We start from the raw sequence: 20697 nt of genomic DNA, 5'->3' as shown, positions 1-20697 counted from the left end.
GCCTATATGTGACAGCTTGCGTCCCATGAAACGAGCGCGCATTTTTGTTTCAACAATTCCGTGTCCCTCTTCGTAACATAAATAGCCTAAAACAGCGCCGTTGACAAGCTCAATATTCGTGACTCGAGCTTTCCACCATATCGTTTTCGATATATTCTGACCCTTTCTGCGCCCTTTCCAGATACAAAAGTCGAGCAACCATTTGACCTTAATTTCTTTTCCGGTACTTACGGGTTTCATGATTGCAACCAGGCGGAGATGGAACCGGTAAACAGTGCGATGTCGCAAGGCACTGTATTCCACGCAGTAGAGCGATGCGAGCAGGCGTAGTAAGCCCGGAGGGCCAATATTCAATTTCAGGAAGCACTGACGGAGGCTGAAACTCAATAAGAGTAATACTGGTGCTTACGGCCTAGCCAGGAGATCGCGAAGTGCCCTTGCTATGGTTGGATTAAAGTTTAGTTAGAATTGAGTTGGGAAAATCAGAAGTATTCCCGTATGCATTCTCCTGCGCACGGGCATGCATTGTCATTGTTGTGATGGCAGAGCGCTTCCAGAACGAAAAATTAAAATGCAGGCACGATCACTACTGCGGAACGCTGCGGCAATGACATTGTCATTGTACTTGACAAATGATGCGTGCAAGAGAAAGATGTTCTCCATCTCATTTTTAGAACACAGGAGCGCTGCCCAGCAATGAATAGGTAGATTGAGGCTACGAAAGCCCGTTTCTGGATGAAAAATTTCTCTCAAAATATGCCCTCAATAAAATGCCTGCTCCGGAATAATAATATTTATTGATTTCGGAGTAAGTGACCCCGTAGTGTGCTGAACATGTTTTGATCAAACAACAGTTCGCAGCCTTCCCAGATTTGGCGCCATTCATTTCTGAAATCACTTCACAAACACCCGGCATTTCAGCATTGTTTTCAACCGCTATTGCCCGAATTCAGAAACGTTTCCAAAACGTCTACACGCATTGGCGAAATTCGTCAAAATCAAATCTGAAACTTAGTTGCGTAAACACTATAATGATGCGTTTTGCATTTTTGAATTGAGGTGATTGTCTCTCAGCTGATCATTCGTGAGGTTTTCAGCGTTTGTAGCTCGCCAGCGAGCCTGCTATTGCTTCAAAGCCCTACTAAACTTGATTGCAGTGTTGTGTCACCGCGAAAAAGACGTAAAAACGTTTTCCAGGTTTGCCATTTACAAAAGGCAGTTTGTTTTGAAGAGCAATTCGGAAGGCCTGCACCATGTCTATAAGTGCTAGAGCAACATCTTCGCGTCTCATGCTGTATCTGCGATCAGAAAAGCGAGCAATAAGTTGGATAATTACTTGCTCCTCCGTAAATGAGAGCCATGCGCGTGGAATAGGGGATCGAGACTGCTTCTTCAGTCGGCAATGAAATGTTGATAGGGGAAGTGGTGCAATTTGAGCAGCTTCATGCATCATTGCTCCCGTCGAGAGGGCCTGTGAAGATTTACCGAAGTGTTCGTTCCGCTTGGAGATATCAGATATCTTTTTGGTCATCTTGGGACTCGGTGGGAAGAATGAATGCGGCTCCACGCATGTTTAGATTGGATTCCGTCGTTACCGCTCTTCAACTCTTTTTGGCGGGCTTCTGTCACGTTCAAATTACAACAGTATCTGTCCCGCAGGAAGAAAAGGTGCTAAACACGTTTATCAGAATTATATTTATTTTTAAGCGATGTTGCAGAACAGCGGCGGGAATACTGCCGAAGAACTGACGTTGTGCATGTGAAAGAAGGCAAAATTGCTCATCTTGGATCAATTTTGCTATTTTTTGGTTGTTCAGTTGTGGGGGGCCTGTTCAGTTCAAGGGGGTACCTGCAACAAAGTCCAAATGTCCTTTATTCCGAAGGTCGACCCCCCCCTTTTCCCCTGAGGAGAGGCCCCCAAGCCAGTCCTTATAAGGAGGTGAAGTCTACACTTACAGTTATAATCATGAATAAAAACTAAGGTGCGGCCCTACTGTCGCCAAAATTCTCGCCGGGGACAGCGACCGGCCGCCGCTTCTACCCGACTTGAATGACTGCCCGCACTGCATGATTACGAGCTGGGAGCTCGTTGCAATATTCCCACCTCCGCGTAATTGACGTCCACGTCAATTTCAACATCGATTTCTTTATGAAGATGGGGCAGGAGGTTATGTCGGACGATATATTCGTGAAAAGCTGCCGTCAAAGTGCCATCAGCATCCAAAAAGTCGCGTTTGGGCTGCCACTGGGCCTCATGCTGAGGCGCCCCTTCCGTTAAAGTCAACCACTGATATCCGCGCCCCCGTTTGCGATGGGAGAGTATGGTGTCCACGACGTACTGCGGGCCAGTAGAACTGGGAACAGGTGCGGGACGGGGGGCAACAGGTTGACTGACATCTGAAGGCTGGGTAAAAATCGGGCAGTGTGGACTACATGGACCACTGGATGAATGCGGACATTCTGAGGAAGTTTTAGGCGGACAGCGTTGGGTCCAATGAGCTTCACAATCTCAAACGGACCGAATCGCTTCGCTCCTAATTTTTCCGATAGCTGCGCTCGTGATACAGCGTCACGGAATAGCGTCTTGTGAACCCATACTTTTCCGCCCACTTTGTAGTTCGCGGGACGGTACTTCCGTGCTGTATACGCACTCTGGCGCGCCTTTGCGAGGTGGTGCGAGAAAAACGAGCATCCACGAGCGCCGAGGACAGGCGTTTCTTAAGATCATTGACACTTTCAATGGAAGTATCCATGCGAAAGAGGCCCACCGGGGAGCTGGGATTCCAGCCTATATCAACTTCAAATGGGCTGCTTCCTAGGTCGTGGGAGACTGCTGAATTGTACGCGAACTCCGCAGCAGGAAGCAATGCGTCCCAATCATCTTGGCGGTAGGAGCAATAGCAGCGGAGGTAGTTCTCTATCATGCGGTTCATATCTTCCGACGCTCCATCCGTCTGCGGGTGATTGCTCGTTGACATTTGCGTCCGGACGCATATCCGGCGGTATCCGGCCGGATACCGCACAGTTTCATCAGATGGGTCCAGAACTTCGAGGTAAATTTCGGATCCCGGTCACTCACAATGCTGTCAGGCAACCCGTGATGCTTAAAAACTTCGCTGAAGAAATTGCCAGCCGTATCTAGGGCCGTGTCGGTACCTCGTGATGGGATAAAGTGAACTCGACGTGAAAGTCGATCTACCCATGTGGTTATCGTGTCAAACCCCTTTTTTGTTTTCGGCAGGCTAACAATAAAATCCGTTCCCAACGAACCCCACTGACGCAATGGAACATTCAACGGAGTGGGTACAGTGTACTTCTTACCCGGTGCGTCCTTTTGTTGCTAGCACTTCAAAAATCCCTTGCAATACAGCTTTACATCTCGTGTCTTATTTTTCCAATGGTATCCGTCCAGCCGTGAGAGTGTCTTAGAAAATGCAAAGTGGCCGGAGACCTTGGTGTCGTGGGCCAAGTGGAGTACATCCCGGATGAGGCTTCTGGGTACACAAACCTTCTCCTGATAGAACAGGATGCCATCCTGTTGGCGAAATAAGGGAAGAAGGCGGGTGATCTTGTCACGCTGCACACGCTCTTCTGGAAACTCCCCCCCGGAGGGCATTCATGATCGGTCTGAAGAACTGGTCGCGGTCATACTTCCCACTAAAATCCAGGTCCAGCTTCAACGTGGACAGCTGCATATTGCTCACCGTGACAGCCTCTTGCCGTGATATATGCGGTGCCCGTGAGAGAACATCTCCCAAAACATGAACACGGCCCGGTTTCAATGTGACCTTTTGGATTCCAAATTGAGAGAGCAAGTCCAGCCACCTCGCTTCCTTTCTGTTCATGCTCGGCTTCGTGAAAAAGTGATGCAGTACTTGATTGTCAGTAAATACTTCAAAGTTAGGACCCTCGAGATACCACTGAAATCGTTTGAGGAAGTATACCAGAGCTAACAACTCCCTCTCGTTAGCTGTATAGTCCTCCTCAGCTTTCGACAGATTTTTCGAAAAGTATGCTATTACGGGATCAACTCCGTTCTCGTTGATCTAGGTCAATGTCCCCCCGACCGCACGCTGCGACGCATCCACATGGCAGCGAAAAGGCTTCGCCCAACTGGGTGCAATCAATACTGGAGCGGTTGTGATGGCCGCCTTCAAACTCTCAAAGGCCTCCTCACATTCTCTATCCCACTTGTGTATACCCATCTCCTTCTCGGTGAGTGACGTGAGAGGTGCAGCAATCTCAGAGAATTCCCGTATGAATCTGCGAAAGAATTGCAGAAGCCCAATAAAGCTGCGCAGTTCGGTGAGCGAGGTAGGTCGCGGCCATGTTGTCACGACCTCTATTTTCTCCGGGTTAACGCGGATACCTCTCCGTCCGACGATCATTCCCAAAAATGTCGTTTCTTCCCTCATAAACGCTCAATTCTTGGGGGAAACATACAATTCCTCTGCTTGAAGTTGAGACAACACCGTTTCCAAATGTTTTAAGAGCTCCTGCTCGTTCTTGCTGAACACGAGCAAGTCGTCCATATACACGACCATAAAAACCTCAATACAGTCGCGACTGATGAACCGCATTTTCTACGCGTAGAAAATGCGGTTCATCAAATTTTGAAAAGTGGCTGGGGCATTACACAGCCCCATAGGCATGAAAAGATACTCTAATTGTCCATATTTGGTATTAAATGCTGTCTTCTCAATGTCCCCCGGGCACATTCTGATCTGGTGAAATCCTGTTTTCAAGTCCAGCTTGGAGAACACACATGATTCGCCCAGCCTGTCAAACATCTCATTAGAACGAGGCAATGGTGTGTTATTTCGTTTCGTCAAGCGATTCAACGCTCTGTAGTCGACAACAGCGCGCAGGCTTCCCTTGCCCTTGACAAAAAATAGCGAAGCTCCAAAAGGAGATTTGCTCCTTCGTATTTTCCCGTTCTTGAGTTGGTCCACCAAATATTCCTTTACGGCGGCGAGTTCGGCAGGTGAGAGCTGGTACAAGGGACGTAAAGGTAGCCTCACTGTTTGGTCTATTTCAATAGCGTGGTCCAACGGCACGCTCAGGGGGTAGTCCAGAAGGCAGCATCTACTTGAAAACAGAATGGTACTTGTCGAGGAGTTTCTTGCCGGTTCCGGGTATCGCTGAGATTCCTTGCTCATTCCCAAGTATGCCCAGAGACGCTCCTTCTCTACAAGTTGATACACTTGGAAATTCTTACGTTTGCGTTTGTTCCGAAAGAGGCGACGGAAACGATTAACTACCAAATTTGTTCCCCAGATTGGACCCGGGTCCAGGCCGATATACTCCCCTAAGAACTTTTTTAGCTGTAAAGGTTTCTTCCGACGGAGACCGGTGGAATACTGTAGTCCACCTCAGGTTTGTTTTCTTTGTGCCACGGCATACCAAGTAGCACATCGCAGCGACAGTCAACAACAGCCCAGTTAGAGGTGTAGGAATGCAAGCCTACCTTAACTTCCGCCTGGACAATAACCTGCCCAGACTTCTCTTTTGAATTACGTTTCGAGTGAGTGATGATGAGGTCTGCCTCTTCCAACTGGAAGAGATGAGCATTTCTCCGTGCAAAATCTTTGGAGACTACGTTGGTATTGCACCCATCATCCTTCAGGATCTCGACAACTTGGCCGTGCATCTCCCCCTCAAAGATAATGAGGTCTTCAACTGGTATAATGCCATCAGTTGTTGACTGCGCGGTGTTAGTTTCTACGTCTGTTAGACAGCCATCAAGGGAGGCCTGACGCACTCTTTTTAATAGTCCTTCGAGAGTGCTTTTACTGATATATGAAGGACCGTCTAGTTTTCCGAGTCACTGCTGTGCTCCTCGGTAGTCTGCTCACTTTGCGGCGTCCAAACGGCCAAGTTGTTGGCAACCGGCTTCTTCTCCGTGTGCTTCTATGGACGGCACCCGGCCTTATGGCACTTGAAGCACCCATTATTTCGAAAATCAGCTAAGCGCTGAGCATCGTTCTGCCCACGGCGCTTCTCCATGTTTCCAATTTCCATAGGAGTGGGATCACTGGAGCTCCCAGCTCCTTCATTCGCTTTCGGGACATGCACACTCCAGATTGCACGATCCACCCTCAGTGCAATCTTGGCGGCGTCATCGAAAGTGGTAACAGCCGTCTTGAGAACCTCCAGACGAACGTCGTACTTCAGTCCAGTGCAGAACTTGTCCCACTTCTCCCCATCTAAAATGTCCGGGATAGTCATCACGATGTTCCGGAACTCAGACAAATATTTCGAAACTGACGAAACTTGTTTCAGTCTTCGAAGCCTGTCCCGTACCCTACGGACGTGATCCTCGGATACGAACTCCGAGACGACAGCGGCCTTAAATGCATCCCAACTAGTAGGGATCTGGTTGGTGTTTACCATCGTGTACCACCACACAGCTGCCGTTCCGCTAAGAAAGCTGGAAGCGTAGCTGATGCGTGTACCATCATTCATTGGTGCAGCGGGATTGCTCAACTGGCCCAATAGAAGGTATTGCTCTACCTTCTATATCCATGTATTGACGACGGGAAAGTCCCTCGCTTGTTCGGCCTGAGAGTGATTGACCCGGCGGGAGCGGCAGCTGGTTCCATTTGGACGTTTTGGATTTGCGATGCTACCACTGCAAGAAAGTCCAAACTTCCTTTATTCGGAAGGCCGACCCCCCTTTTCCCCTGAGGGGAGGCCCCCAAGCCAGTCCTTACAAGGAGGTGAAGTCTACACTTACAGTTATAATCATGAATAAAAACTAAGGTGTGCGGCCCTACTGTCGCCGAAATTCTCGCCGGGGACAGCAACCGGCCGCCGCTTCTAGCCGACTTGAATGACTACCTGCACTGCATGATTACGAGCTGGGAGCTCGTTGCAGTACCCACTTGTAAAAGCGGCACTAACGGGCGTCCCCTCTGTAATGCAGATTGAATGCCTACAGTGACTGCTTTTTTAGACTGTTGTTTTTGGTTTCGAAGTTATCTTACATGCGGTTTTCAGATGGGTTTAAAAAGCTTCTTTTCCAGACATGTGTAAAAGCGACCAGGAAGAACATGCATTTCTCACAAAAGTTGGTTTATGACCACAAGGCCTAAATCAAGTAAGGTAGAGGGGATATCTTTCTCGTTGTCGTCGAGAAAGCGTAAGTTATGAAGAAATGAGTGGAAAAGTGTCCTCACCTGGAAACAACGGTCCGATGGACACTAAAGTTACGGCACGGGGAGGGTGATGCTCAAGCCACGAAAGGTGAAGTTATTTTACATGCGGTTTTAAGATTTAAAACTGAATAGAAATTGTGTGTACAGTAGAGAGAACTTTGCGGCAGAACCCGAGGAATCGTGGGTTGGAGATTCGCTTTCTTGCCGAATTGAGTGGCAGTGGGAGCTTCGGGAGGAGAAACTTTCCAACGGGCGCCAGAAAAAAACATATCCGACTTGTTCCCAAAAGGAATACAGGTACTGTAGTTGGAACACAGTGAAGAGGCCTATTAATTATGGCGTTTCATGAAACAAGTTATGATAAAACCTCGTGCGACGCACATCCTCGAACACATGTATGTATGCAAAATGGGTACAAGGTACAGTATGTATGCATGCATGGAGGATGGACTGGCCCTCAAGAAGATATCCTTGCAGTGAGTGACTCGTGGTGACTCGTGGTGGGTCGGAGTGGGCCGTGGGGTTCCGTACGTCCAATACGCGGGGGGGGTACAGTACAGGTATATCATATGAAACCCGCGAATGGAAAGGTGCCAAGCACTGGGTCCGGAGGGCTGACATTGGGGAGAGCCACTTACCTTGCTGCGTCGACAGGCGAGAAAATATAAGGAAATTCACGATCTTCGGACATTCGGTGTATTCCGCTGGCGTCTCCTCGAGCTCAGCACCGGGCTCGTGATACACATACGTGTCGGCTTACCTCCTCTCTCTCAATTCAACCCTGATTTTATTCGTTTTTCACCCCTTGTATGACCCTCTTATGCCGCCCCATCACCCTCTCTCTGCGCCCCTCTCTGCGCCATCTGCCGCCCATCCGCCAGGCACAACACACTCACCTCGAGACCCTGTTAAACCTTCTTCCGCGCCTCCCACGTTTTGTCTGCACCTTATCATTTCCTTAATCAACCCTATCGTACAAGCCCCCCCCCCACCTTCCTCCCCCTTCCTCCCCCCCTCCTTTTACCCAAACCAAACCTCCCATCTCCCCAAAATATTTTCTCCTCCCACTGTATCCATCTTGCCGCTATCACCCCCCCTCCCCGCCCCCGCCCCACCCCTCGCCGCATCCTTCTCGGTCGCACCCCGACCCCAACTCGCAATGTCCTCAGTGGTCACCAACTCCACCACATCCACGCGCGCATCCGCCGGCGGTCCCAAGCTCCCGGCTCCGCCCGCCGTCATCTCTGCCTCGCCGTCGACGAAGTCCCCTTTCTTCACGCATCTGGACGACCTGCCGTCCTTCGGCACACACCGCCCGACCGAGTGGCTGCAGTCGCCCGCGGAGGCCGCGGCCGCCAGCGTGCAGACCTCCTCCCTCTCCTCGGACCCGACCGACGACCCCTACGACTTCCTGCGCCGCTATGACGTCGACCCGCCCACGGACCACGACGACTCGTGCCTGTCCATCCCGCTCGCCTCCGACGCCGGCTCCTTCGCCCAGCTGCACGCGCCCGCGCGGCACCCGGGCCCGCGCGAGCGCTCGCGATCCGGCTCCCTGCGCGCCGCCGCCGCCGCCGTCTCCCGCACGCCCGCCACCATCACGGCACGCACCAGGCGCCACCTGTCCAAGCTCAGCTTCATGGTCGCCCCGCATGACTCGGATGCAGACTCCATCCTGTCCGAGCCCGCGTCGTACTCCACCACGTCGTACGTCGCGTCGGACATGTGGCTGGTGCACCGCGACGTGGACAATGCCGAGCGCGTCGTCAAGCAGAAGGAGCGCGAGAGGGCCAGGGACAGGGAGCGGCACAGGCCGAGATGGGATAGCAATCGAACACGGGCCGTGTCGGCGGCGGCGGCGGTGGAGACGCGGCAGGCGGCGGATATGCGGCACGCGGATGTGTTCTCGCCGAGGAATGAGGCGCAGGATGTGAGCTCGAAGCTGGTGCGCATGTTCTTTTCGGGGGAGACGACGAGCCCTGTGGCGCATAAGCCAAGGAGGACGCAAGTGAGCGGGGCGCGGCGGTCGAGAGGGAGGTTTGGGTATAGGGGCAGGGGGCACAGGTATGGGCATGAGGCGGAGGAGCAAATGGAAGATAGGTTCGACGCAAGCGGGGTGGTGAGAAGTTCGGACGGGCATGAGGATGGGGATAAGAGGAAGCCTTTGAAGCAGAACCAGGAGGGGCGTTACGTTGATGCGTTTGAAGACGACTTTGGGGGTTACCACAAGAAGAGACGATTTGACAGGGCGAGAAGGTTTAGATGGTGGATTAGGCGGATTGCTTTTAAAATGAAAGGCGAGGCGGAATGAAGGGGGATCGCAGGTAGGCTTAGGCTTGCATTAAATTGTTTTATTGCACTGGGCGTTGCCAGCTTTTAACGAAGATGCAGAGGAACGTGAGCAGAAACTACTTGTACACACACTAACGGAGTGCAGTCGGGGAATTACGGAATCACACGTTGATTGCGGGTGACTGTCCACGTTTGGTGTAGGTCATTACTGTCTCGAGAGGATTACGCGCCTCTCATTGCTCGCTGAGCACCACGAGGCGGCGAGTCAGACACGTTTACCGATCGATATTTATTTATATAACTAACGCGTTGTTTTTTTCGGGTTTTTTCCACGCAAAGTAAACCCGAGTTCTTGACACGGGTTGAAAAAAATTATTGGAAATGCTTTTTTCAGCCTGAGGGGGGCCGTTTGGAGAGGACCACTTCTTAGATGCTTCTACTTGTCTATCTTTCGCGGTTGCTTCGGCGGCATCTGTGGCAGATCCTGTCGCGCTTTGATCCATTTGATGGACTCTGCGCAGATGAAGCGATAGGGGCGTCCATGACGTATATCGCTGCCACCCGTGCAGTCTGGGACTCGTTTGTGCTGATGGAAAGGACGGAAGACCCACTTCGTTTTTCTTCACGACGGGTCGATCCGGCACTGCTGCGATCAGGCAGATGTGAAACTCGATGTGAAACTCGTGGAAAACTCGCATGCCCCGAGTTTTCGGTATGCTGTGAGTTTTGCCATACGCCGCCAAAACACGCGTTTTTGTGACTTTACGGACAACGTCGGGAATGTCCCTTCGTGTTAGTTATATAAATAATGATTTAAAGGACGCTGTCCACAGAGTCGCAAACTGAAAGCTTCACGCAGCGGACAGCGTCCCAAACTGAAATTGCCGACGATGGACGTCAACGCAGGTGCGAAGAATATCTTCAGCTCCCGGATCAGTAAAGCTGCTCCGGATGTCGCTACTGGTGCTGGGCGGAACCGTACTGTGGTGCGATCGTATAGTGCCGCTGTGCTCGCTGAAGCCACAGGCTTGACTCATCCCGCAAGGGGGAGGTCGACTGTCAAGTACCGCATCAGCACGGTTGCGTCCCGGGCTGGTAAGTTCGACGCGGGGACGCCTACGTACATGGCCACCAGGTGTGGGCACTATTCCGATGCACATGTCGGGGTCTTAGCTTCACACACAGTCAAGTCAACAGATTTCGTGCCCACGGTGGGCACTTCTTTCGACATGACTGCAGTATGCCGCCGTTTGGGGCAATTCATCGCCAAAAGCACTTCAGGTTTTGGTCACGTGCCAACGTCGTGCCTGCTAGGCGGGGCGGAATTGTCTGCGGGGGAGCTAGTCTCTTCTGGGATGCATTTTGACAACGCTGGAGTCTACATAACGATGAAGCAGGGCTCCAATCAGAACGAGGATCTCCTCGGCGTTATACTCTATGCTGCAAGGGGGTGCGGTGCCGAAGTGTACACTGGTAGTGTGTACGTGAGCCAGAATAGGTGGAAGGTCTGCTTACCCCGGCGTGCAGGGGCGCTAGACGCCTCTTTCAAGGCTGTGAGGCTGATCATAGATTCTGCCGAACTCTCAGGTGTTGGCGGTGCGCATCTGGCCGCTTTTGTCATTGGACTACACGACATTACGTCCGTTGTGGCCCATACTGACGATGGGAATTACATGCGTGACGTCATGCGAGGGGTTGAGCTCCCGACTCCAAGCGGCATTATCAGCGGCTCACCCCCGCCATGCGTACAGCTTCCCATGTCGGTGGGCGGACGGCACAACGTCAGATCGTAAGTGCACAGCGTAGACACAATGCTGCTTACGACGGCAGCCCTGTTTGCAGTAAGCGATTCGGGTGTGGGAACCGACAGCAAGGTCCCTTGGGTGAGCTACCGCCCAGCAGGGACAACGTGGAAGAAACACTACTCGCAGCTGGGAGCCCAGATGGGACCTCTGGCTCGGGTGTGGTTCAAGAAGCTATGTTCGGGGAACAAGCTCGATGGTGGAGGCGTCGAGACAGTGGCCGCATGGTTTTGTGGTTCGCAGGAGAAGGTGTTCAGGTGTGTGGTTAATAGGCACCTGGATAACGACGGTGTCTACATCCCGTACTGGATTGAACCGTCCCCTATCCTCGCCAGCAGCTCGAATGAAGTGCGGAGTAACACTGTATGCAAGGTTGTTGGAAGCAGTTTCGACAACGCTTCCGAACTACCGATGTTCGGGGAGGAAGCGGTGTTTCACGACAGATCGGACAGCATTTGTGTCGCATCGAAATGGGAGAGGCCCCGCGACTGCGGGTACTCTTATATCTACTCACCTAACGCAAATCGGCACGACGGCATGGCGCTGATGAAGGTCACCATGAGCGACTCAGTACTGGGGAGAGTAGTGGGGTCCAGCGTCCTCCGTAAGGGCGTGATGTTCCCAGGCACGGCCATTGAGGGAGCTGAGGATTCTCTGGCCTCTATCGCTTGGATAGTAGACTCCTCCGGTATCTACCCTCCCCATATGGCCGCTCCGAGTGACGAAAAAATCGGTGTAGTCATAAGCTACAAGCGTTCGAGGGGTATGATGCCTATGCATGACATGGTGCTGGTGGACAGACTGCCACAGGCTAATGACACTGTCAAGATATGGTGTACCTGCCTGGAGCCACAGGTGAGGGCCGCCCTCTGTAGAAAGTCTTTCACGGGAGAACGCGGCCTGAGGAGGGCAGTATTCGTTGCGGGTCGGATGGAGCCAGGAGTGCTAAGGGAGGGCCTAGACAACGATGAAATGATGGACAGGCTCAACGGTTTCAACCGTCATGCGGTCGAGGGCATTCTGGGCCAGGAGCCGGAAGAGGACCTGGTACCGGACGTGGTCGTGGACTGATGGCCGGGGGGCTCTGGGCCTGAGGCTACCGCTGCAGTGGCGTCTCAGCAGGAGACCCACGGCAGTGCCCCCGCATGACACATCGAGGAGGGCAGGAGTGGCTCAGGCAGCAGCAGAGGCGCCCGCGAAGGGTGGGCCGCCGGTTGCTGTCGTGACTGCAAGCGCTCGTCAGTTCCTCGAGACTGTCAGGGATGAGATGAGCTAAGTGGGCGCCCCTCTGTACACGGCACCAGCATCGTGTCTAATGAACCGGGACGCCTCTTGTCGGTCCTGATAGAAGCTGCCAGTAGCGTGCTCGAAGACGAGGGGGACGATTTCCCCAGGGCCGGGCAGCTAGCAAGCGAAGGGACCCGTTTGGTGCGGGAACTCTCTATAGAGTATGGCGTGCCTCCCCAGGCCTTGCAAGCGAAAGCCGCAGGCCTAGCACATGTCCGCAGAAGCACCCGCCTAGCGAATAGGCAGGGTGCGAGGCAATGAACCGTCCACGGAGAGGCGCCTCAATAAACAGGGGGTGCCAGCGGCTCGTGCGGGTAGATTCGCAGCCCTACAATGATGTAGGGCGGCGGCTAGAGGCGAGCATAAAGGGCTTGCCAGTTATTAAGGATGCCCAATGTACATGGGGTATAGGTATAACAGGGGCGGGGACTGGTTTGAGCACGAGACAGCGGGTTGCTGTTTCGATGCTCTGCCTTCCAAAGCCAGTACAGGTACAAGTAGACGACCCGTTCCTGAAGGCGCTATTAAGTGTGCGGCGTGTCGACTAATTTACTTGAACGTGAAAAAGGCCGTATTTGGGCGGGTGGACCTGAACAAAGCCGCCGAAGAAGATGTAAAAGTCTTCCCCCTGAAACAAGATCGTCAGGCGGCGACCAAGGTAAACGTGATCTTCAGACACATTTGCAAAAGTCTGAGGTTTTACTTCCCCGCCATACCTGCGTGGAGTTTATGTTCGTTGGTGGACCACATCTGGACCGTTTCTGGACCGTACAGGGGGCACGTGGACCACCAAGGGACAAATACTGGACGTGTCATAGACACATGCGCCGAGTCGACTATGATGGGCCTCACGGGTGGACGCGCAATGGACAATGGGGACTGTTGCAGGTACCACCTGCAAGCGCATATGCAGTAAATCTTCCAGGTGTTCTTGGTTGGACCTGTCCCGTCAACCACGCCTCGCGGCGTAGGAGGCAGGCAACGCCGGCGGCGGCGAAGGAGTCGAGAGCGGAAGCGGTAGGAGGGAGGGGGGCGGTGTGGACGGCGAGGTCCTCGTAGACGAGGCGGAGGTAGACGAGGCGGAAGTGGGCGAGGAGGGGGGGGAGGGGGGCGACGGGTTTGCCGGTGCGGGGGTCGAGGCGGATCGGATTGCCAACGGTGTGGACCAGGGTGCGAGCTTCAGCGAGTGTGGCTCGCGAGACTGACGATGAGTCTGCGAGTGCCGCACGGGCAGCCGCGAGAGTGGGGACGGAAGAGCTGGGGCGGGCCTGGACACGTGGTAATTTGAGGGGGCGAGGCGCGAGAAACGGAGAAGTGGAAGATAAAGGCAGTTGAAAGAAAGTGGGAGGTAGCGCGGCGCTCGCAGCATTTGCATGGACAGCAGGGGGGATGGAGCGAGGAGTAGGACGGGGTTGGGCGGCTGCAACAGTCGCCCAGGCTCGCGGCGTGGGCGGGGGGACCGGGGTGGGGGAGGCCGGAACAGCTTCAGCAGGGCGAGGAGGCGAGGGCGGTGTCGTGCGCGAATTATCAAGGCTGGTTGTGCTCCAGATGCTTGCCCCGAACGCACATGGCGGTACCACTGTCGCGTGGAGCGTATGCGGCAATGCAGGGGACCTGAGCGATGACGTTGTCTTCTTCTTCGTCGTCATATGTGTCCACGTGTCCACGTGTCCACGCGGACGCGTGCATACATATTTTTCATGTCTATAAGTATTAATGAAAAGAGCATTTATTCATCTCAAGCAAGCATCGTGGCGCAGTGGTTAGCGTGCTGGGCCCATAACCCAGCGGTCCTGAGATCGAAACTCAGCGATGCTATGAGAGGACGAGGTAGTCCTTCTATTTTTGACTAATTGACGCAGGGCACGTGACAATGAGGGAGGATCCATTCCAAACTTGTCAAAGTGTGGTCGGGATTTGGAAGCAGCGACTGCGTTTTTACTTTTCGCTCCCAAAATGGCGTCCTGTACTTGTCGTCAAGTTATTTTCACAGAAGCCTCCTCCTTCGCTCGCCCGTGGAGGACTAAGCTTTCTTGAAAGCAGTGCATCTCACCCCCGAGGGTGAGACAACTCCATCAATGCACGCGCGCTTTATCCTTCCGTGATCGAAGCCCCTCGCCTTGCTTCCCTTTTCTCGCTCCTCCGTCCTTCTTGCCAGCATATTCCTTCCGATCTGAGCTGATCAAGCTGGTCGGCACCTGCTCCACCATTATCGGTTTCCTCACCCCTGTGAGCGCGCACAGCACCTCCTCAACGAGGTACAAGGGATTAACGTGCCTCCCATACAGCGTGTCAAACGCGGCGTGCGTGCAAAGCGCGAGGGAAACGGCAAATCGCACTTCCTCCTTGTCGAACGTGACAGTTGCAAACGGCGCATGCGCCGCGATCCACCCCACAGGGTCCGTGGCCACGTAGTAGACGCAGGCCGCCAGGTACGCGCTCTTAAAGCTCCAACCGGGGTTGGAGAAGTCGGACGACGTCTGCAGGCCGTCCTGCACGATCTTCTCCAGGGTGACGAAGAGCGCGCCGCCCGACCCGGCGAGCCCGCTGAGCACGACGGCGCCGAGCACGGCGTCGGGGAAGCGCACCACAAAGCCGTCCATGAACGACAGGATGGAGCGCACCTTGGCCGCCGTCGCGCCGAACGCCAGCACCGCCAGCACGGGCCGGAAGGACAGCACCGCGCGAGCCGCGCGGCTGTGGTTGATGACGTACCACGCGATCGTGACGTAGCTCATCATGTAGTTGGACGACACGGTGAACAGCGGCGCCGGCTGGCCCGACAGGACGTTGGCCAGCGTCGAGCCGCCGAAGGCCGCGAAGGTCGTCAGCACGAGCGTCTGCGCGCGTGGGAAGAGCGCGGTGGAGAGAGGCCGTCAGGACGAGGGTCTGCGCCGGTGGCAAGGCTCGGGAGCGGCGAGGACGCGAGTCAAGTGCGGCGCGGAGGGCGGGACTCGTGCGGGGAGTGGGGGAGTGCGGGACGTACCTTGAGCCAGAACTGGCGGCCGCTCGTCACGCGGTGGATGTTGAGCGCGGCGAAGGTGCAGTGGAAGGCGAGCAGGAACGGGACGATGGGCATGTCCAGCAGGAACCAGCGAAGGAGGGAGTGGGCGTCGCGCGCGGAGGAGGACGTGGTCATGTCGTACACGACGTTGCCGATGTGCTGGTAGCTCGAGAGCACCTTGTCGAGGTGCTCGCGCTGCATGGTGAGGGTTGTGGCGGGGAGAACGAGGGGGCGGCGAGGCGGAGGGATGAGGTGGGTGAGGGGGGTGGGGGGGATTGATGGGAAAGGCTTGGTCGTCGGTCGTGATTTGAAGACGCCTCTCGCAGCGGCGTCATTGCTGGTCGCGTTTTCGGTTTTCAGATTTTATTCAGTGGCGACTCCGTGTAGCGCACGCCCGCATCCACGTCGTGTCTCCATATCCACGTCTCCGCTCAGTGGAGACGTGGATATGGAGAGCCTTAAAGGAGGCCCTGCATATGGATATGACCACGTGCACATGAGGCGTTGAGGCTGGTGATGTCACCTTGACATCAACAGTTGGATGCATCGGTCTTGCGGCTTGACTGGCATTCCATCTCATTGCAGGTGCTCGTGTTTAGTTGATGGTGAACGACAAAGGCATCCGACATTTTCGGCAAGCCATGGGATGTATTAACTTGCTCTGCAGTGCAGAGCAAGTTAATACATCCCATGGTTGCTGTCCAACACACTACGTGCAGAGTCTGCACGTAGTGTGTTGCACTAGTGTGTTGGACAGCAACCTCTCCGCGCACCAACTTGTTCAGTGCTGTGTGCAACTGCAGATAGGTTGTCTGTTCCTTGCTACGAAAAGGGAACCGCCATCATAAAACACCGTCACCCGCCTCCGTCCTGCTGTCGGTGCCAAGCATGTGCAGTGTTTGTGGTTCTCAACTCGTGTCACTGCAAGCACGTAGATGACTCGACGAATGAAGGTAGAGTCACCCCTGTACTGAAATTTTCATACTCACCCACCTTGGGTGCAAAACAAGCAAGCCACGCGACTATTTTAAAACTCCTCTCATCCCCCCCATAACTAGCGGCGTTTCCCCTCCCCCGCGTCCCCCGCGTCCCCCGCGTCACCGATACTGCCCACCACCCCCGTCCGCGCAAGCCGCGCCCTCCGTCGCCCCGCCGCACCTCCGCTGCCTGCGCACACACCGCCGCTGGCGGCCTCTCTCCACTGTAACGCTAACGCGCTGGCAGTGCGCGCGGCGCGGTTCTAGGGGGGCAGAGGGGGACAGGGAGGCGGTTACGGAGGCGAGGAGGGGGTGATTGTGGAGATTGCCGTTTGTGCGGTGACGTTGCTCCCCCTTCGCCCACGCCCGCCGAGATTCCGGCCGCCCTGGCCGCCTTCCGCGAAATGCCCCGACACGTGTCGCGCCTTCCGCTTATAACCGCCTCTGCTGACCGGTGCTCCTTTTTCGTTCCCTCGCCCGCCTGTCCCTCACCCGTCTCCTCTCCGCACCACCGCCCTCCCTCCCTCTCCCCCCCCCTCTACCATGGCCTCCCCCCCCGCGCCCGCGCCCGCGCCCGCGCCCGCGCCGCGCCCGCGGCACCACCGCTTGCTCACGCTGCGCGAGCTGCCGGCCTGGATGCGCGACAACGACTACCTCACCGGTGCGTACCGCCCGCACCTGCCGTCGCTGCGCGCCTGCTTCCACTCGGCCTTCTTCTCGCTCAACAACGACACCATCAACGTCTGGTCGCACGGCCTGGGCTTCCTGGTCTTCCTTGTCCTGACCTTGCGCTTCGCGGGCCCGCTCACGTCCGCCATGCGCCACCTCCCGGACCTGGCCCCGGCCTGCCCGCCTGCCGCCTCCTCGCTCGCCGCCCGCTCGCCGCACCTCCCGCGCCTCCCCGCCGTCTTCTCGCACCACCACCTCCGCCGCTTCGGCCTCCCCACCGTCTGCCTCCCCTCCCGCAAGCACGACCTGCCCGCACTCAAGCACGCCGTGTCCACCCTGCTCAAGGACCACCGCAACGGCATCCTCCCGCTCCTCATCGCCGCCTGCCTGTGCCTGCTCGCCTCCACCGTCTACCACGCCTTCTGGGTATACAGCCCCGTCGCCCTGCGCCTGCTGGCCAAGCTCGACTTCCTGGGCATCTCGCTGCTGTGCTGCGGCCACGGTCTGTCCGGCATCTTCTACATCTTCTACTGCGCCCCGCACTTGGCCCGCCGCTACTACTGGAACATCGCCATCGCGGAGACCGTCACGGTCGCCGCCATCTTCGCCCCGGGCTTCTCCACCCCGAAGGCCCGTCCGTTCCGCACCATGATCTTCTGCGCTCTGGGCGCCTGCGTCTTCTTCCCCATCATCCACGCCGGCATGCACCACCGCTGGGTCGCGGATCGCTTCCCCACCGCCCTCATGTCCGCCATGTCCGCCCTCAGCACATATTTTGTCGGCGCCATCATCTATGTTTCCCGCTTTCCAGAGTGCTGCAGAGTCGGCAAGCACGACCGCTTCTTCGCAAGCCACCAGCTCATGCACATCGCTGTCATTTTCGGAGCCGCTCTGCATCTCAAGGGATGCTACAGCCTCATGCAATATCGCCTGCAGCAGGGCTGTGCCGCTAGCCCGTTTCTTAACGTATCCCCGCTCAACTTTACCCCGTTTGATCCATGACCCCGTGCGCTTGGTCCTGACTGCGGATCCACCCCGCACCCGCCCTTGCTCCCTTTCTTTGTTTTTGTTTTCCCGCGCTGCATAAGAGCTACGCCAGCGCCTTGTGGAATAGTTTGTTTACGTGCACGGTTTCTTTTTTTCAAATCCGTCACTTTTGTTACTATTGCCGTAACCCTGTGCTGTGGTTCGGCATCCAAGAGTGCAGCTACGTCAGGTAGCGTAGGTGACATTCGCGCATCCTTCATCTGGTGTCGTGTCGTGCGTTATGTCTGTTAGTAGTAAGTTATTTCTTCGTACTGTACCAAACATTGTACATACATTTTTCAATCACCTGTTCCTACTGGCAAGCTGCCTCATTTTTTTCTCTACAAATCTATTGCTTTACTCTGTTCCTCTCTCGGCCACAACTTCCGGCATACCGCTCAGGTAGGATTTCACGAGCGCTTCTGCGACCACCGTTGCAGCCAGCCCGTCTTCGCCTGAGGCGTAGCTGGAATCACCGGCTACAAGGGCGGCCGCATCTTCCGCCGTTTCGGCGAGCACCAGCGCCGCAAACCCTTCCATTTCGCGCGTGAATGATACTCGAAAGCGTTCCCCAAAGTCCCATACCACCTTGAGTGCGCTCGTCCTGTCTTTGACGGTCACCACAGCGTTGTCATGTAGCTGCCCAATTTGCATGGCGCCTTTCTTGCAAAACAGCTCGGTAGTCACATCGTATCCAAAGTGGAACGCGCGACTGAGGTGCAATATCACTTTCGCTCCGCATGCCATCTCAAGGATGGCCACCGTGACGTCGGCATCTTGGTTCTCTTTCAAGCTGGGGTATGAAATCGCGTCGCAGATGGCATACACTCGCTTCACCTCACTGCGAGTGAGCCATCGCGCGAGATCGATGTCGTGAACGGCCAGATCTTTGAGCATGGCATGTTTCGCTGCCCCGCGGTGATACTTTTCCGGGTACTCCGGATCGCCCGATGTGCACTTGAGAACGACGGGGTCACCGAGAGTTGCCGCCTCCACAGCTCTGCGCGCTGCGATGTAGTCCGGGTCCCACCGCCGATTAAACCCGACGGTGAAGCGCACGCTGGACTTTTCCACCGCGTCGAGAGCATCCCTGATTGAAGCCGAGTCGTACCCGAGCGGCTTCTCTGAGAAGATATGCTTGCCGGCCTCCGCGGCTTGCTTGATGACGTGCGGATGGGAAGGGGGCGGCGTAGCGATCACGACGCCCTTGACTTGCGAGTCCTGGAACACGGCGTCGAACGAAGAATAGGTGCGGTCGGCCGCGAGCTCCGCCGCCGTCTTGTCGAGCACTTCCTTCCGCTTCGAAGCCAGGCCGAGCAGAACACGGCGCTCTTTCGACAAGTTGCGCGCGTGAATGAGGCCCATCTCGCCCAGGCCGAGGATGACGATTAAAGGCTTCTCCGCGGCCATGTTTACCTTTTTTTTCTTTTCGGCCCCTGGAGCAGATCGAGGTGATGCTTCCGCCCGTAGACGTCAGTAGAGCTCGTTGCGCGGTATTGAAGGCTGATACGCTGCACGATACTCGGGGGTCACTGTGCGGATAAGTTTTGGCGTCGAGGAGAGCAACGTTTTGCCTTGGTCAGATAATTTACGGCACAGTGGCTGGCTCCTTGCAGATCGAGATGATGAAATTTTGGGTAGGATGAATATGGAATATGAGGTGGTAAATGGGCAAGAGCGAGTTTTGTGCATGCTAGAGTATCGGCAATGGGTGAAGAGTTGGGTTTAGATCTCTTGAGATGACCCTGTCAGTCTTTGCGCTGCGATGGAAATCATTAGCAAAAACAGCTCGCTTTATGTTGTATGTAGTGTGGGGAGCGTATTATCCCGTCAGTTTCGAAAAGAAGAAAGCAGCAGTAAGTTGGGGGGCGTCAAGGTCGCGCTCTGTCGGGGGGGTTTCTACATAGATGAAATGCAATGGAGAGAGATGGGACCAGACAAGTGTGTTTACAGTTCCCATGGAGAAATAAGATGCCAGGAGAGGCTACGAGAAGCAAGGTAGAAAAAACTGAGCAGGCAGCAAAACAGCGACGGCACGGTGCGGCCGCTTACGGGAAGAACTTGCCCTGCGTAAGCTGCTGGATGGGGGTTAGGCCGGTCATCCACTCCTGGTGGATAAGGCCTCCGATGGCGATCATAGCCAGGCGGCCGTTCTTGATCTCGGAGAGCTGGTATCTGGCGTAGGCGGTGGGGTTCTTGCCGAGGCCGAGCGGGTCGAAGGCGAACTCGCCGGGCTTGCGCGGCGAGTCGAGGGAGATCATCTGGACGAGGGCGGGGACGCCGACGATGACCTCGAAGAAGGAGACCCAGAATAGGAGCTGGACCATGGCGCCCTGGTTGACAGCCCAGGCGTGGATGTCGGAGGCCAGGCGCGGGGCGTCCGTGTAGAACGGGAGGGTGACCTGCTCGCTGACGAGCATGCCGAGCACGGCGAGCATGCAGACGCGGCCTGTGGGGGTGGGGGGGGGTTAGAAACTTGGGCC

The 20697-nt window shown here is 55.4% G+C and overlaps 3 protein-coding genes; 1 reads left to right on the top strand and 2 right to left on the bottom strand.

Moving 5' to 3' along the window:
* The first annotated feature begins 6004 nt into the window (after window positions 1–6004).
* On the top strand, window positions 6005–6316 carry CHC_T00007977001 (hypothetical protein). Its single transcript, XM_005712299.1, has one exon. The coding sequence runs from the start codon at window positions 6005–6007 to the stop codon at window positions 6314–6316; it is 312 nt and encodes a 103-aa protein (XP_005712356.1).
* An 8113-nt stretch (window positions 6317–14429) lies between these two features.
* Window positions 14430–15762, bottom strand: CHC_T00007976001 (hypothetical protein). XM_005712298.1 is given in 4 exon segments: window positions 14430–14613; window positions 14614–15378; window positions 15525–15743; window positions 15744–15762. 2 exon segments carry the CDS (start codon window positions 15741–15743, stop codon window positions 14614–14616), a joined length of 984 nt encoding a protein of 327 aa, XP_005712355.1. The 5' UTR covers window positions 15744–15762; the 3' UTR covers window positions 14430–14613.
* A 2718-nt stretch (window positions 15763–18480) lies between these two features.
* Window positions 18481–19624, bottom strand: CHC_T00007975001 (hypothetical protein). XM_005712297.1 is given in 2 exon segments: window positions 18481–18571; window positions 18572–19624. The coding sequence occupies 1 exon segment, from the start codon at window positions 19622–19624 to the stop codon at window positions 18572–18574; it is 1053 nt and encodes a 350-aa protein (XP_005712354.1). The 3' UTR covers window positions 18481–18571.
* Between the last annotated feature and the right edge of the window lie 1073 nt (window positions 19625–20697).

This window comes from Chondrus crispus, genomic scaffold (genome assembly GCF_000350225.1).
Source record: "Chondrus crispus Stackhouse genomic scaffold, scaffold_9, whole genome shotgun sequence".
Lineage (NCBI taxonomy): Eukaryota > Rhodophyta > Florideophyceae > Gigartinales > Gigartinaceae > Chondrus > Chondrus crispus.
This window is presented reverse-complemented; position numbering and strand designations above follow the sequence as displayed.